At 40.9% G+C, this 14109-nt stretch overlaps 1 protein-coding gene across 3 annotated transcripts in view; it reads right to left on the bottom strand.

Annotated features, from left to right (window-relative positions):
* Iqch (IQ motif containing H) overlaps positions 1-14109 on the bottom strand; it is a 198180-nt gene that overhangs the window by 131763 nt on the left and 52308 nt on the right. For all 3 annotated transcript variants that reach the window (XM_048424152.3, XM_048424148.3, XM_085689214.2), the window contains exon 6: positions 3326-3446. In XM_048424152.3, coding sequence (XP_048280109.3) covers positions 3326-3446 — 121 coding nt within the window. The remainder of the gene's footprint in view (positions 1-3325; positions 3447-14109) is intronic.

A 14109-nucleotide genomic window follows, 5' to 3' on the forward strand; every position in this document is an offset into this window, starting at 1 on the left:
GCAATTCAAGAAAAACTAGGAAATCTTTTTCATGTGGATACTGCTCATCTTTCATCTCATGCTGGACCTGTGCAGACCTGCAGTGGGCGGAAGTGTCACTTAAGAGCACCAGAGCACCTGAAAATTCCACACAGATTTCTGTGACTTGTGCTTTCCCGACACCAATATTTTCTTGTACAATAACTAGACATATGGCAAGTGCTCCATGAGGACTAATTGGTTGACTAATTACAGATATGATAGGCCATGTGTTCTTTGGTTGCTTTAGAAATAAAAATGTAACTTCAGTCTATCTGCACAAATGGCCTTGATCCTAGATTCACCTTGGTCTTATAGTTATTTTCATCTGCTAACGCAAGGATCATTCATTCACTCATACTAATTTCATCCAGGCATCATTTCATTTATTAGATGAATAAGCTGAAGCAAGAAATGCCAGCTTATTTCTGTTACTTGGTGTTCCTGGGACGTCAGCAGTATGTAAACTACCATAAGGTGGATGCCATAGGACTTCCTGCTGCTAAAAAAGAAGTAACAAAAGCTATGGGAAGCTTAACAAATTCAGAAACTCATTACATTCTGGGGTATCCACCACCAGCAGACAGAGGTCAGTAGGCAAGACACAAGAGCTAGACACCAAGGATTTTGAATCTCCGGATATCACAAGAATGGTTTGGAAACAACTCTGGGTCCTGAATACTTCAAACAGACAGGAAGTGAGACTACAAATAACTCATGGCCATCTTACTCCACTATATTTGAGATAGTAAAGGGGATCCACTTAGTCATTCTTCAACACTTTAGCCAATCAAATGATCTAGGGGAAACTAAGAGGATTATAGTAGATATCGAATCCTCATTCATCTATTTAGTCATTTAATTAATTTATTTATTTATTCATTGAATTCACATATTTTACCTACAAAATTCTAATACAGTCCTGGGCACTGTAAATCCTGAGGAAAAGATTATACAATCTTTTTTTTTAATTAAAAATCCAATAGTTTGTAACAGTAGATTTTTTTTATTAAATTATAAAAGTTTCCATTTCAGCCCCTCCTCCCAACACCCTCCCACTCCCCCCATTCCCTCTCCTCCTCCCTCTCCATCCCCTAGAGCAGTCAGGGTTTCCTGCCCTGTGGGAAGTTCAAGTTCCTCCCCCCTCCCTCCAGGTCCAGGAAAGGTGAGAGTCCAAACAGACTGGAGCGCCAAAATCCAGTATATGCAGAGGAAGCAAGTCCCAGTGTCATTGTCAATGGCTTTTCAAAAAGGCTCCGGGCCAGCCACATTCAGAGAATCTGGTTGGATCACGTTCTCGTTCAGTCCCAGTCCAACAGGCCTTGGTGAACTCTCATTATATCAGTTCCCTTGTATCAGTGGGTGCTCGCATCCCTCACAGTCCTGATTACTTTTTTTATTTTCTTCATCCTTCTGTTCCTCATTTGGACCGTGGAGTGCTCAGTTCGGTGTTCCAATATGGGTCTCCATCTGTATCGCCATCCTACGTCGGATGAAGGTTTCCTCTGCCCTTGCCTTCTTTGCTCACGTTCTCTTTCCTTCTGCCTCTCATTTGGACCTAGGGAGCTAGGTCCAGTGTTCCAACGTGGTTCTCCGCCTCCATCTCCATCCATCGCCAGATGAGGGTTCTATGGTGACATGCAAAATATTCATCAGTATGGTTGTGGGCCAAGGCCGGTTCAGGCACCCTCTCCTCTGTCCAGAGAACCATCTGGGGATCTCTCCTTGGACCGGGGATCCCCTTTATAATCAAATCTCTTGTAAACCCTAAAATGATTCCCTTAGTTGAGGTATATACTTGCCTGATCCCATATCCATCCTTCCTCCCTCCCCCCCATCCCAGTCCCCTGACCTTTCCCCAATCCTCCCCTATTCCCTTCTCTCTAACCCTCTCCCTTTCCGACAACCCTCCCACCCCCCCATGCACCCGAGGTTACCTGGGACTCTTGTCTATTTCCTACCTCCTGGCGGATAGCTAAATAATCTTCATCAGGTTCATCTTCTTATTTAGCTTCTCTAGGATCACGAATAATAGGCTCAAAGACCTTTAATTATGGTTAGAATCCACTTATGAGTGAATACATACCGTGTTCCTCTTTTTGGGTCTGGCTTACCTCACTCAGTAAAGCGTTTTCTATTTCCATCCATTTGCATGCAAAATTCAAGATGTCATTGTTTTTTACCGCTGAGTAAAACTCTATATGTTCCACACCTTTTTTATATGTATGTATGTATGTATGTATATGTATATGTTCCACACCTTTTTTAACCATTCTTCTATTGAGGGGCACCTAGGCTATTTCCAGGTTCTGGCTATTACAAATAGTGCTGCTATGAACATACTAGAACAAATGCTTTTGTAGTATGTTAGGGAATCTCTAGGGTATATTCCCAAGAGTGGAATTGCTGGGTCCTGAGGGAGGTTGACTCCCAGTTTCCTGAGAAACCGCCACACTGATGTCCACAGTGGCTGCACAAGTTTGCATTCCCACCAACAATGGATGAGTGTTCCCCTCATTCCACATCCTCTCCAGCATAGGCTATCATTGGTGTTTTTGACTTTAGCTATTCTGACAGGTGTGAGATGGTATCTCAAAGTTGTTTTGATTTGCATTTCCCTGATCGCTAAGGAGGTTGAGCATGACCTTAAGTGCTTTTTAGCCCTTCGAAGTTCATCTGTTGTGAATTCTCTGTTCAGTTCAGTACCCCCATTTTTTAATTGGGTTAATTAGAGTTTTAGTGTCTAGTTTCTTGAGTAACAGTAGATTTTAAATTAAAACCCACATAGAGGGATGACTCTGTGGCCAAGAGTAGTAGCTGCTTTCAGAGGACTCATGTTCAAACCCTAGTACCACTTGGAACTCCAGTTCCAGGAGATCTGATGCCCTCTTCTGGCCTCCAAGAGTTCAAGCATGCATACATATAAACTAATAAGTAGTAAAATAAAAAAAAAACCCACTAGTTATATTATCCCTGGCTTTGTGATTTTGCACAGCAGTATTCTGTAATAACAGTAAAGGCAATCAGAAGGGCATCGGGAACCACTTAGAAACAGTAACTTCTAATAATATCACATCAGCAATAAAACAATCTTAATACATAGCACCAATGCATATGTCAATATTAAATTCATGAAATGATGGATCTAGAAGTAGAAGAAGCTCTGGTGATCACTTAGTCCAGGGTGAAACTAAGCCCAGGTGAGGACTGACTTGCCTGGGGTCACTTAGGAAACTCAGGGCCCTGATCATCCTCAGGGCTCTAACCCTCCCATCCCTAGACAGTACACAGCTGCACCATCACTAACCTTTACTGGCATCCTTCTGCAAGATGGGAATGGGAGTGAAATGGGGATCAGTGCGATGAGAAGATGGCAGAACTGTAAGGTTGGATATTGTGGACCCTTTTATTAACCGCTGAACCTTCTCCTAGGTGAAAAAAATAATTATTGTTAGCTGACATTTTTGCCTTAACAATGAACACAGTTTTTTTTCTTGTGAACAATAAATTAGATTATGAATAGTTTCATTAAGTTTTAATAAAGTAGCAATACCATCTCCAATTTTATTGCTCCTGAGTACCCTGTGCTACTGTCTACTGTCAGGATTTTGTGTAATTTAAAATAGTTAATTAAATCCAATTAACATGTGGTGATTTCCACTATGCAAATGCAGTGTAGTAGTTAATAAAGGAACTATTAAGATTTTGTTCAATTTTAATGACTACAATATAAAAGTACTAAATCTTTACATAGGAGGTTTTGAATACAGCAAAGTTGTGCAAAGCAGATTTCCCAGGAAATAAATAAGAGTCTGGAGGTTATAAAAACAAACTGGAAGGATTTAAAGAAAGGCACTTCAGCCATAGTAACAGGTTAAGTCTGAACACCGAGCAGACTGTTGAAAACTCATCAAAGGACAAAGGTGCAATGTCTCCATCAGTCACACAGATAACCACTGTTCTTGGAGTCCAAAATGTTCTTATTGTAGTTATAAAACAGGAATTGATTCTGTTAAGTGGGGTTTAGATTTTAAAGCTCATATGAGCTGCATATAAGCCACACTTAATTGTAAAGCTCAAGTACATTGTTGTACCTTGATCATGGGAGGTTGTGGATTACTGGACCCCTCGGCAGGAAGAATTCCTCTCTCTGCTGTTTATAAACATTTAAATTTCAAGTCATTTTCCAAGCATTAATTAATTTGCGTAGCTTCCAGGGGAATAAGGTAATGGTTTACTACTTAACTTATGAAGAGCTCAAAGTATAAAAGTTAGTAGATTTGCTTTAGGACACACATATACCAAATATGCAGTTTGTCTATTTAAAATGATCTGGGTTTTCAACAGTGGTCAATGTCACTGGTCTCAGCTGTATTATACTTCTTGCCCACCAAGCTTAACAAAAGAAAAAGGAAAGTTTCTTCTGGGTGCAGAGGTAGAAAAATCTTATGGATTAAATATTAGCTGAGCAAAGTATTAGTGTCCCCAGCCAGAATGTGGTACTAAGGGGCAACGACAAAGCAGCATCTCCTAACGCACTGCACTCTTCATGATGCTCAGCAAACAGGAGCAAGAATTGTTCTCTTTTGGTGCTGTGGATAGAACCCAAGGTCTTGTAAATGTTAGGCAAGCACTGTACCACAGAACTGAACCCCATTGCCACACATATTATTTAAGAAAAAAGTGTGTGTATTCATGTGCAGGTCTGGGGCTAATATTGGGTATCTCCCTGGATTACTCTCTTCTCTACTTATTGAGGCAGAGCCTCTGGCTGAACCCAGAGCTCACTGATTTGGCTTGCTAACCAGCTTGTCCAGAGGATCCTATTTCTGCCTTCCTGGCATGATAGGCTGCCTCTGCTTCTGCTCAGTTTTTATAGGGATCCCAACTCCAGTACTCATACTTGGGAAGGCTTGTATTTCATCTATTGAGCCATCTCCCTGGCCCTTGATAGCATTTTAAGAGGGAAAAGTAGACAGGAAGTGCTCTCTGTTGCCTTCCATGTGAGTTGGAATGGGAAGAACAGGTGCAACTAGCCTTGCCTCAGTTGCAGTGGGGGACTATGCAGGAGGGTCATACAGAACTTCAGGCTTGCTGAGATAGTGGGGTTGCTCACCCTTGTCCTTATCTCTCTTCTCTCCTCCTCTAGACCTGAGTTGCTTCTGGAATATCCTGCTAATATGAGAGACAGAACTAATCACCCATTGTATTGTGACCAGACTGGCATGTGTTACAATGTATTAAAGCTAGAGTTAGCATATATGTTGCTATGTATAAACTAGAGCTGGCATATATGTGACTGAGGAGACCCAGTATCAAAAGCGACAAGGTCTCTTACTTGTCTGGCTAGTATCAAGGTCAGTGAAGTGGATGTAAATTGAAGGAAGAGGGAGAGAGATTCCTCTTCAACAAAACTGTCAAGCTCTGTGTAGAAGTGAAATACAGGTTTGGTAGTTAGGGGGCACAGAGCATAATTTATCTGGATTTTCTGAAAGCCTTTGATAAAGAACACCTGACAAGTGGCTTTTGAAAGCTAAAGCAGAAAGATCCAGTATAAAATACATCATTAAGAATGGCACAGGGGAGAGGCTGAGGGCGGGGAACAGCTCTGTACTAAAATCAGCAGCTTTGGAATGCTGCTTCTTCAGTTCCTCAAACCACGCCAAACAACACACCATGTATGCTGAACAAGTGGACGAGTGGATGGGATGCAGGAGAGGGCTACAGGTTACAGAAAATAAATCCCTCACTGTGGCTAAATAAGAAACACCTGCCCACTCTGCTGTCCCTTCCCAGGACAAGGATAAACATTTCTGTATGAGTTCGGCTAGAGAGAGAATGTAGCAAATTCCAGCATTTACTGAGCACTTACTATGTAACACTAACTTTAATACAATGATCATTAAATTTCATGAGCAATGGGAAAGCTAAGAGATAAGAGTGTAGACTCGGGAGCAGTTAAGTCTGCCTGTTGGTATTATGGGGATGCTGCAGCAACTCAATCCTGACTGTATATTGGAACCTCTCAGGGAATCTCTTGAAAACATTGTTGCCCAGGCCCCTGATCCTACACAAATAAATCAGAGCCGTTTAGATCAGGCCTGGGCATTGATATTTCTGTAAGGCTCCCTGGGCAACTGTGATGTGCAGCCAAGGTTATGATGTAGTTCAATGGTTGATATGTAAATGTCATCTTAAAAGAACACTGAGCTACAGGAGAAGGGCTAGAAGATACAATTATAGGTGGGGAGAATGGTGACAAACCAAAGCAGCACACCAAAGCACAGAGGTGTTGCCAATTAGGAGAGGTCTGTGTGGCTGGACAAGTGTGGGCCTGTTGGGGGAGGGGTGGAGAGTGACAGGAGAAATTTCCTGGCTGAGAGAATCGCGAGTTCAGAAGCTGGCTTTGAGAATGTGCTGATCCTCCAGCAACTTCTATGCCAACTGCTTCTGGATTCTCCTCTATACTGTGAATAGAGTACATGTTACAAGAGTACTGTGCTTTGCCATTTGTAAAATATGTAAACCTTCACGCATTGATGCTGTATGCAATATAATTATTCAATAATCATATCACAAACAAAATAATGCCCTTTACATATGGTCTCTCATGATTATTTCTAAAACTCAAATTCAGAAGTCTATTACTTTGTCTAAATCTTCTGAATTAGCTAAGAATTTTTTGAAAAAAAATTTAGGGTCCCTGGGCTATCGTTCAGTGGTAGAGAGCTTGACTAGTGTGTGTGTGAAGCCCTAGGTTCAGTCCCAGCACTGGAAATAATGGAAAGCTGAAAGGCAGAAGAAGCAGTCACAGTTCCGTGACTCAGAATTTTCAAACAAAAAATACCCTATTCCATTATTCTGGTACAGATGTTATGTGCTCATTCTAAAGATCCCACCAATCAGGAACATAGAGATAAAGTTGAAGAAACCACACCAACTTTCATTAGGCGACCCATCTTCCTTGGTATCTTTACAAGGACTGATATACTGATGTATAATAATAATATGTATATTACATTATTAAATTTGACATGGAAGGGTATGAGTTAAAACATCAATTATGCTATTATTATTATTATTATTATTATTATTACTATTATTATTTTTGAGAGTTTTATGTAGCCTATGCCGGCCTTGAACTTGCTATGCAGTTATGGATGATCTTGAACTTCTTGCTGGAAATACAGGCAAGAGCCATTTGCTCAGTCTAAGTAGTGCTTGAGATTGAACTCAGTGTTTGTGCATGCTAGGCAAGCACCAATGAATTAAACCTTAGCAAACATTCCTCTGCCCCAGAATTCCTTTTCTTTCTTTCTTCATTCTTTCCTTTCTTTCTTCCTTCCTTCCTTCCTTCCTTCCTTTCTTCCTTCCTTCCTTCCTTCTTTCCTTTTCTTGTTTTTTGTTTTCTTTGTGTAACAGCCCTGACTGTCCTGGAACTTGCTCTGTAGACCAGACTGGCCACAAACTCGTAGAGATTCACCTGCCTCCTGCCTCTGCCCTCCGAGTGCTGGATTAAAGGTATGTGCTACCACCCACTGGAGACAACTGCTTTTTCTTTAAGGAACAACCTAGTGCACATTTCAGGCACGTGAGCTGTATGCAGACTGACTGCTATAACTGAAAAGTAGCATTGACAGCATGTAAACAATGGGGCAAAGCTGAGGTCTGAATGTCTGGGACCCCCACACTGGATCTTTAAAAGGATGCTCCGGGGATGCTGAAGGAAGTGGGACCTCTGGGAGATGGCTAGGTCCTGAGGATGGAGCTCAAGATAGCCATCAAATGGTTCTGTTCAGCAACTCTTACTCCTTTACACGTGAATTACATCTGGGCTCATTATTTCTGATGTCAAAGCTGTATGGATACCACACCATTGTCCTTGATTGTAAATCTAATCCGGCATGAATTTTCACTCTTTATAGGTGATTCCTTACTTCCTGGAGGCTGAAACATTCTTCATCTTTAAAGTTGAGGCATTTCACTGAAGTAGTTTATGTTAAATATTCTAAGTCAGTTTTCCCTGAGGTTCAGAGTTTCCTTTCCACCAGTATTCTGTTCCTTCGTTAAGAACTTTTCTTACATCAGTGAGCATCATTCATTTGATGGTTCTTGATATTGATATTTGGAGACACCAAATATTTTGCTCATCTTTGCCTTTCATATTATGAAATATTTCATATGCTGGTACCTAGGGCCTGTTTTCTTTTCAAACATGACATTTCAGTTTTGACTGAGCATATGACTATCCAGTTACAGATAACATTCTTCAGTACCCCATGACTAAATGTAACCAAATTCATGCCAATCAGATGTGAGGGGTCCCTTGAGGTCATCCCTTCAGAAGACTTCTCTAGAGTCTCTTCACCCTTTCCATAAACTGATACATGGGGGTGGGGGGCAGACAGCTTCCGCCATAGGAAACAGACTGTTGTGTGACCATTGGAATGAGGAGACAGGAGGAACAGTATCTTGGGTGGCCACATGGAACACAGCCAGACTTGGGGTCTCCATGGTGAACTTTTTGTGAATGAGAAATCAACTTACTTAAGTCATTGTCCTTCCCCCCCCCCACCAATATTGCAGAAGTATAGTTTGTACCAGAGCAATGTGCATATCAGTTAGCATTTAATTAATTTCTTTTGTTTTTTTTCCTGTGTGTATGCTGTGCTTACAGGGTTTCTTTCACGTTAGTATTTCAGTATTTGGTACTGTCTGTTCTCTTCCTTCTATTTATAGTTTATTTATTAGTTCCATAAAGTATTTTGGTATTCAATTTGTTTCTGTATGTCTGCAATCTCCCTTTTTGTTTTATTCTGCTATTTTATCATCTTGCGTTTGAGCTCTAGTTTTACTTAATTTATGTTATCAAGCTGTGCTATTTATTATATGAAGAAATTATGAAAAATCCTTATGTTCTTGAGTTATGTTTTTTAGACTGCTTTTGGGGCCTAGAGTTTCCTCTCCTCCTCCCTCATTTCTTTTGTTAGCTATGGGTGAGATGTGAGCACGGAGAAAACACAGCTACTGTAACCCACATAGGGACTGCCTCATTCACATCAGCCAGTCAGCTCACCCAGCTGGCCTGCTTGCTACAGTGAGCTGCCTTCCTCCCCGTTTCTGGCACTCATGTGTGACATGAGAAAATACCTTCTTCTCTCCTGTTCTGTCCACTGATGTTTGATCTATTTACTCAGTGGGGCTTCTGTGTGGAAACCTGAGCAAAACTCATCTGAAATTTGTTCAGGCTATCCTAGATTTGGGGAAGGAGAAATGAGATTTTGTTTTACTTTTTAAATGTGAGTGGTCTCAATTATTCATTCTTCTGTATCTTCCTTTCTTTCCTCAAAATTGATTGTGGGATTGAGTGTCTGTTCATCTTAAGTTATCCCGTTCGTGACACCATGAAAAGGGGAAATGGTGTGGGAAGTCCTTCTGTCTATGCTTTGCTTTTATTGATTAATGAATAAAGAAACTGGCTTGGCCTATAGCATGGGAGGAGGAAGGTGTAGTAAGAGAGAGAAGCCATGGAGCCACTGGAGATAGACACTGGGAACTTTAGCCAGTAAGCCACAGCCATGTGGCAATATGCAGATTAATAGATATAGGCTAAATTAATATGTAAAAGTTAGCCAATAAGAAGCTAGAGCTAATGGGTCAAGCAGTGCTTTAATTAATACAGTTTCTGTGTGATTATTTCAGGGCTAAGCAGCCGGGAACTAACTAGTGGCTTCCTCCAACAGTTATACTTAGAAAAGTAACCACACAGCTTAAGCCTCCAATCTCCTACATTTTTGCATTGCTTAATATGTTTCTATTATATTCTCTCTGTCCTTAGACCATCCATTAAGTTCTGTCACTTATAGACAAGTTTATAGAAAATCACCTCTGATCTCTTTCCCTTCTCTTATTATGTTTTAACATACAATGTAAGAATCTGTTCACTATCCCAGAGGCATTCATTAATTCAGAACTTATTTGATGCTGTCTTACTCTCTCATGACCATAGAAAGAATTTTTTTTTTAAAAAAAAATAACAAAACACTTAGGGTAACTTTGTGGCTCCATATTTTGATCACTTGCTATGCAGTTGCAATGCCCTGAGTTTGGTCCCTAGGCCCATAGGAAAGTGGAAGGAGAGAACTGACACACACCACACACAAACACAATACTATAAATAAAAATGTAAAAAACACTTATGATTTTCTAGAAAGTAACAAGTGACACAGACACATTAACAACAACAACAAAAATCTTCTTTTGATAAGGATACAGCATGGCAGTACTAAACAGTGGCCTAGCTGTCCTTGTAACCTCAGAGCACCTCACGACAAACTCTCCTGAAGATGACAGCTATAAACACCAGACACACGCTTCTAGGGCTGTTTGATGCTCTCAGTAGAAGCTGAAACAGGCAAACACTGAGAGAAGGAAACCACACCAGGTCAGACTCACGCCCATGTGATTTCTGACCCAAATGTACTTCTCAGAAGCCTGAGAGAGAAAGAGTGGCTCAGAGCTAAGGAGTCACAGACATGAGAAATCAGAGCGTGGAGTTCCAGGTTAACACAACGAGGAGGAATGCTGGACATAAAGAATTGGAAGGGGGGCAAACTTTGTAAATAAATGTCATACAAATTTTTGGTTGACCTGAGTCTGAGTCACACTCATATGGAAGAGATTCTTAGAAACTCAGAAAAAAAAAGGAATAAATCATTGAAGAATTTAAAAACTGAGCAAAGAATTCAGCTGCTACCCCACAAGAACAGAATTTGGAGTTTAGGATTTAAATGTAACCAAATAAATTGCTTACTTGAATTATAATAAAAGTTAAAGAACAAAGTAACAGAATTTAACCACGTTATTTATAATGTGCATAACAAGAAAAGTTACTATATATACAAAGAAACAAGACAAAACAGCACAGAGGGGATAGAGAGAAAAAGTACATGGTTTCTCTTAATTACACTATTTTCTGGAAAAATACAGCTACTTGCTCTGAAGCTACCTATGTACACCTTTCACCAGGTTCAAGCTCAATTCCTCACCAATCTGCACATTTTCCATATCCTTTGCTTCACGGTCTGCTCTTTCTTGCTGTAAATCTGACTAGAGCAGTGAGCAGTAGCCATGCCACAACCTGGAAGCTGTACTATCTTGAAATGTCCTCTGCCAAATAACTTAGTCCACTGCTGACACATTCCACCCCAGTCAAACAGACAGGACATCGTCAGAGTCTAGCAGAATGTGACACAGACGGCCTCTAGTACATTTCCCAGAATAGGCCTTGCTCCACTCTGGAATGTGGAGCAATCAGAATGCATTTCTGTGTGCATTCTGATCCCCTACATTCCTACCACACCTGTGCATCAAGCTCTTCATATATACATATACATACATACATATGTACACACACATACATAAGTACATACATATGTGTATTATGTATATATGCAAAGTTTGAATATACAATGTAAGAATCTGCATCCACTTCCAGTAAAAATGTGACTAAGGAGAAAAAATATGTAAAAAAGTCCACAATGTTTTTCCCATTAGAGTTAAGTCCAGTACTTAAGCAAGCTTTCCCCAAGTGTGATTGATGGCTGTAACTTGAAGTGGCCCAATGGCAAAAACAAGCTTGAGTTTCTTTAGCCTGTTTTTCCCAGTTTCATATCAAATAAATGTTCCTTTATAGGAATATTATTCCATGGAACATTATTATTCCAAGAGATTAACAATCTCTGGAATATAGTTTGTAAAAAGGGTTTATTTAAGTAACAGGATTAATGCCCAGATGATAAATACACAGTTGTAATTGTTAGTGCCCTGTAAAGTTAGTAGATGATACTTTGGGTAAACAAAAGACTTTCCTTCAAAGGAGCTTGGTACCCACTGGACAGAGTTTCCTAGTAGAAACTCTGAGTGTTTCTGTTGCTCCTTCCCCCTGCTACCTGTGGCGTTATTTTCCCGGCACTCCCACAGAAATGCTCAGTCAGCAGAGCAGCCACTGGAGAGCAGATGCCCATCGCACCGGTGTTGCCGTGACATCTCACACAAGGGGACAGGCCTACACCCGAGGCCACACATGGAAAAATGAGTTGAAATGAGTAGCCCTACCTATTAAGATCGAGGAAAGACTGCGAATTTATCACTTATCATTGCTACCGTTGCTGTTTACTCCCTTGCTGCAGAGCACTGTGCCGGTCTGCGGGCGTTCTTGTTTAAATACTGGCTGGGGTCAGAAGTGAAATGAAGTTTGGTCCTCATTTACCTCATACCAGCAGTTGGGTTGGCACACAGCTGCAGAACTGCTGGGGTCCTTTTTATTTAATTTGGCATCCCTTCCTGAGCGGTACTGAGACTTTACCGTGACGACTCCACTGGGCTTTGCCATAATTTCTGCATAACATTAGTAAAGGCTCTGAGGAGATGCCTAAGGAAACCTGAAGGGGTTGATGCACTTACCAAGCAGGTATATTCGCTGAAGTCAATAGAGAGCTAAACTCAAATACAAATCAAAGCAGTATAAAAAGATCTTGACTAAATTTAGCAGTGAAATGAACTTTAAGGAATAGAATTTGATCATTTTAATGCCACATGCAGGTCTAAGGGTCTGTCCTTTTTGTAGTCTCTCTTAGACTAGCTTTCCTGACGTCTGAACAGTACTGTCAAAACAAAAGATAGCTCAAGTTCTGAGAGTCCTGCTTATTATGTGGGTTAGTCATATAACTGACCCCGTGCAGTACTGCTTCTGAAATTTAAAATGAAGTCCAAGTACGAAACATGGAAATAGGTAAGAATGATGGGAACAGGAGGCAGGACACAGCACTCAGCAAATGTGCTGCTGAATGCATAAACCCCTTCAGCAAGGCTGTCGTTTGCAGGGTTGAGGATGGGCAGTGCTGGGCTTCCCTGGTTTTGCTAGCAGCCTGTCTAGTCAGTCAGTGAATGACTCTATCTCAGAAAATAAGATGGAAAAGCAATTGAGGAAGACACCTAACATCAGCTTCTAACCTCCACATGCATCCTATGACCACCACACATACATGCCCACTCATATGTGTTTACATGAACATGTACACAAATTATTTTTACAGTCAGAATAGAAGATAGTTCCCCAGCCTGGCAGTGATGGCATATGCCTTTAATCCCAGCACTCAGGAGGTAGAAGCAGGCAGAGATCTGTGAGTTCGAGGCCAGTTTGGTCTACAAAGTGAGCTCCAGGACAGGCTCCAAAGTTACAGAGAAACCCTGTCTTCAAAAACAACAAACAACAAACAAACAAAGAAAAGTTTCCCTGAGCCTGCTTTTCTGTTTTCCATGTCATGGGTTGATGGTCCCAAATAAGGAGTCAGTATCAGAACTGAGGTCAGGCCCAGAAAGTACCCTAGAGATGGCCTGATTCCAGAGTATAAGTCACAGACGAACAATGACTGAGAAGTAGAAACAATCTGTCCAGAAATCACAGATATTCAGAACAGACCCAGTACTAGAGCCTGTATAACACAGGCTTTTCTTACACACACACACACACAGAGGGATTGTTAATATCAGATAAGGCTATAATACTTTAAAAAGAAGGAAAAATACTTCCTTTGATTAAATTGAAAACAGTTTTATCTTTTAGAGTTTTCTAATTTTTTCTTTCCTTAAAAAATCATTTTAATTTACTACATTTGGAGCTTTCTTTGGTACAAGGTACAAGGCTAGGATTTGACTCAATGCTGTCTTCCAAACCCTTCTCTGAGCCACAGGTGGCTCCCCTGGCAAGCCCTCCTCTCGCTGCTGGTTCCCAGGGCCTCCGTCACCACTGAGGGCACTGTCTGTGCTCACTTTTCCGTCCCACCGATCTGCTAACTCTCTCCATAGAGTGTTGTCATACCTGCTGTGAGCCTGTCATGCTTTAGTAAGTGGTATGGAAAGTTCACCTTCATGAGTCTTTCTTAGGGGAAAAGGGTCCTCTGCCCATTTATTCCTCACAATAATAAACACTGGCAAGTTGAAAAGAATTAACATTTCATTCAGACGAAATTCAAATCCTACGAACTGTCATTGGAATTGCGTAGATATGAAGATTAATGTTGAGAAAAT

Source organism: Myodes glareolus, chromosome 4 (genome assembly GCF_982192425.1).
Source record: "Myodes glareolus chromosome 4, mMyoGla1.1, whole genome shotgun sequence".
NCBI lineage: Eukaryota > Metazoa > Chordata > Mammalia > Rodentia > Cricetidae > Myodes > Myodes glareolus.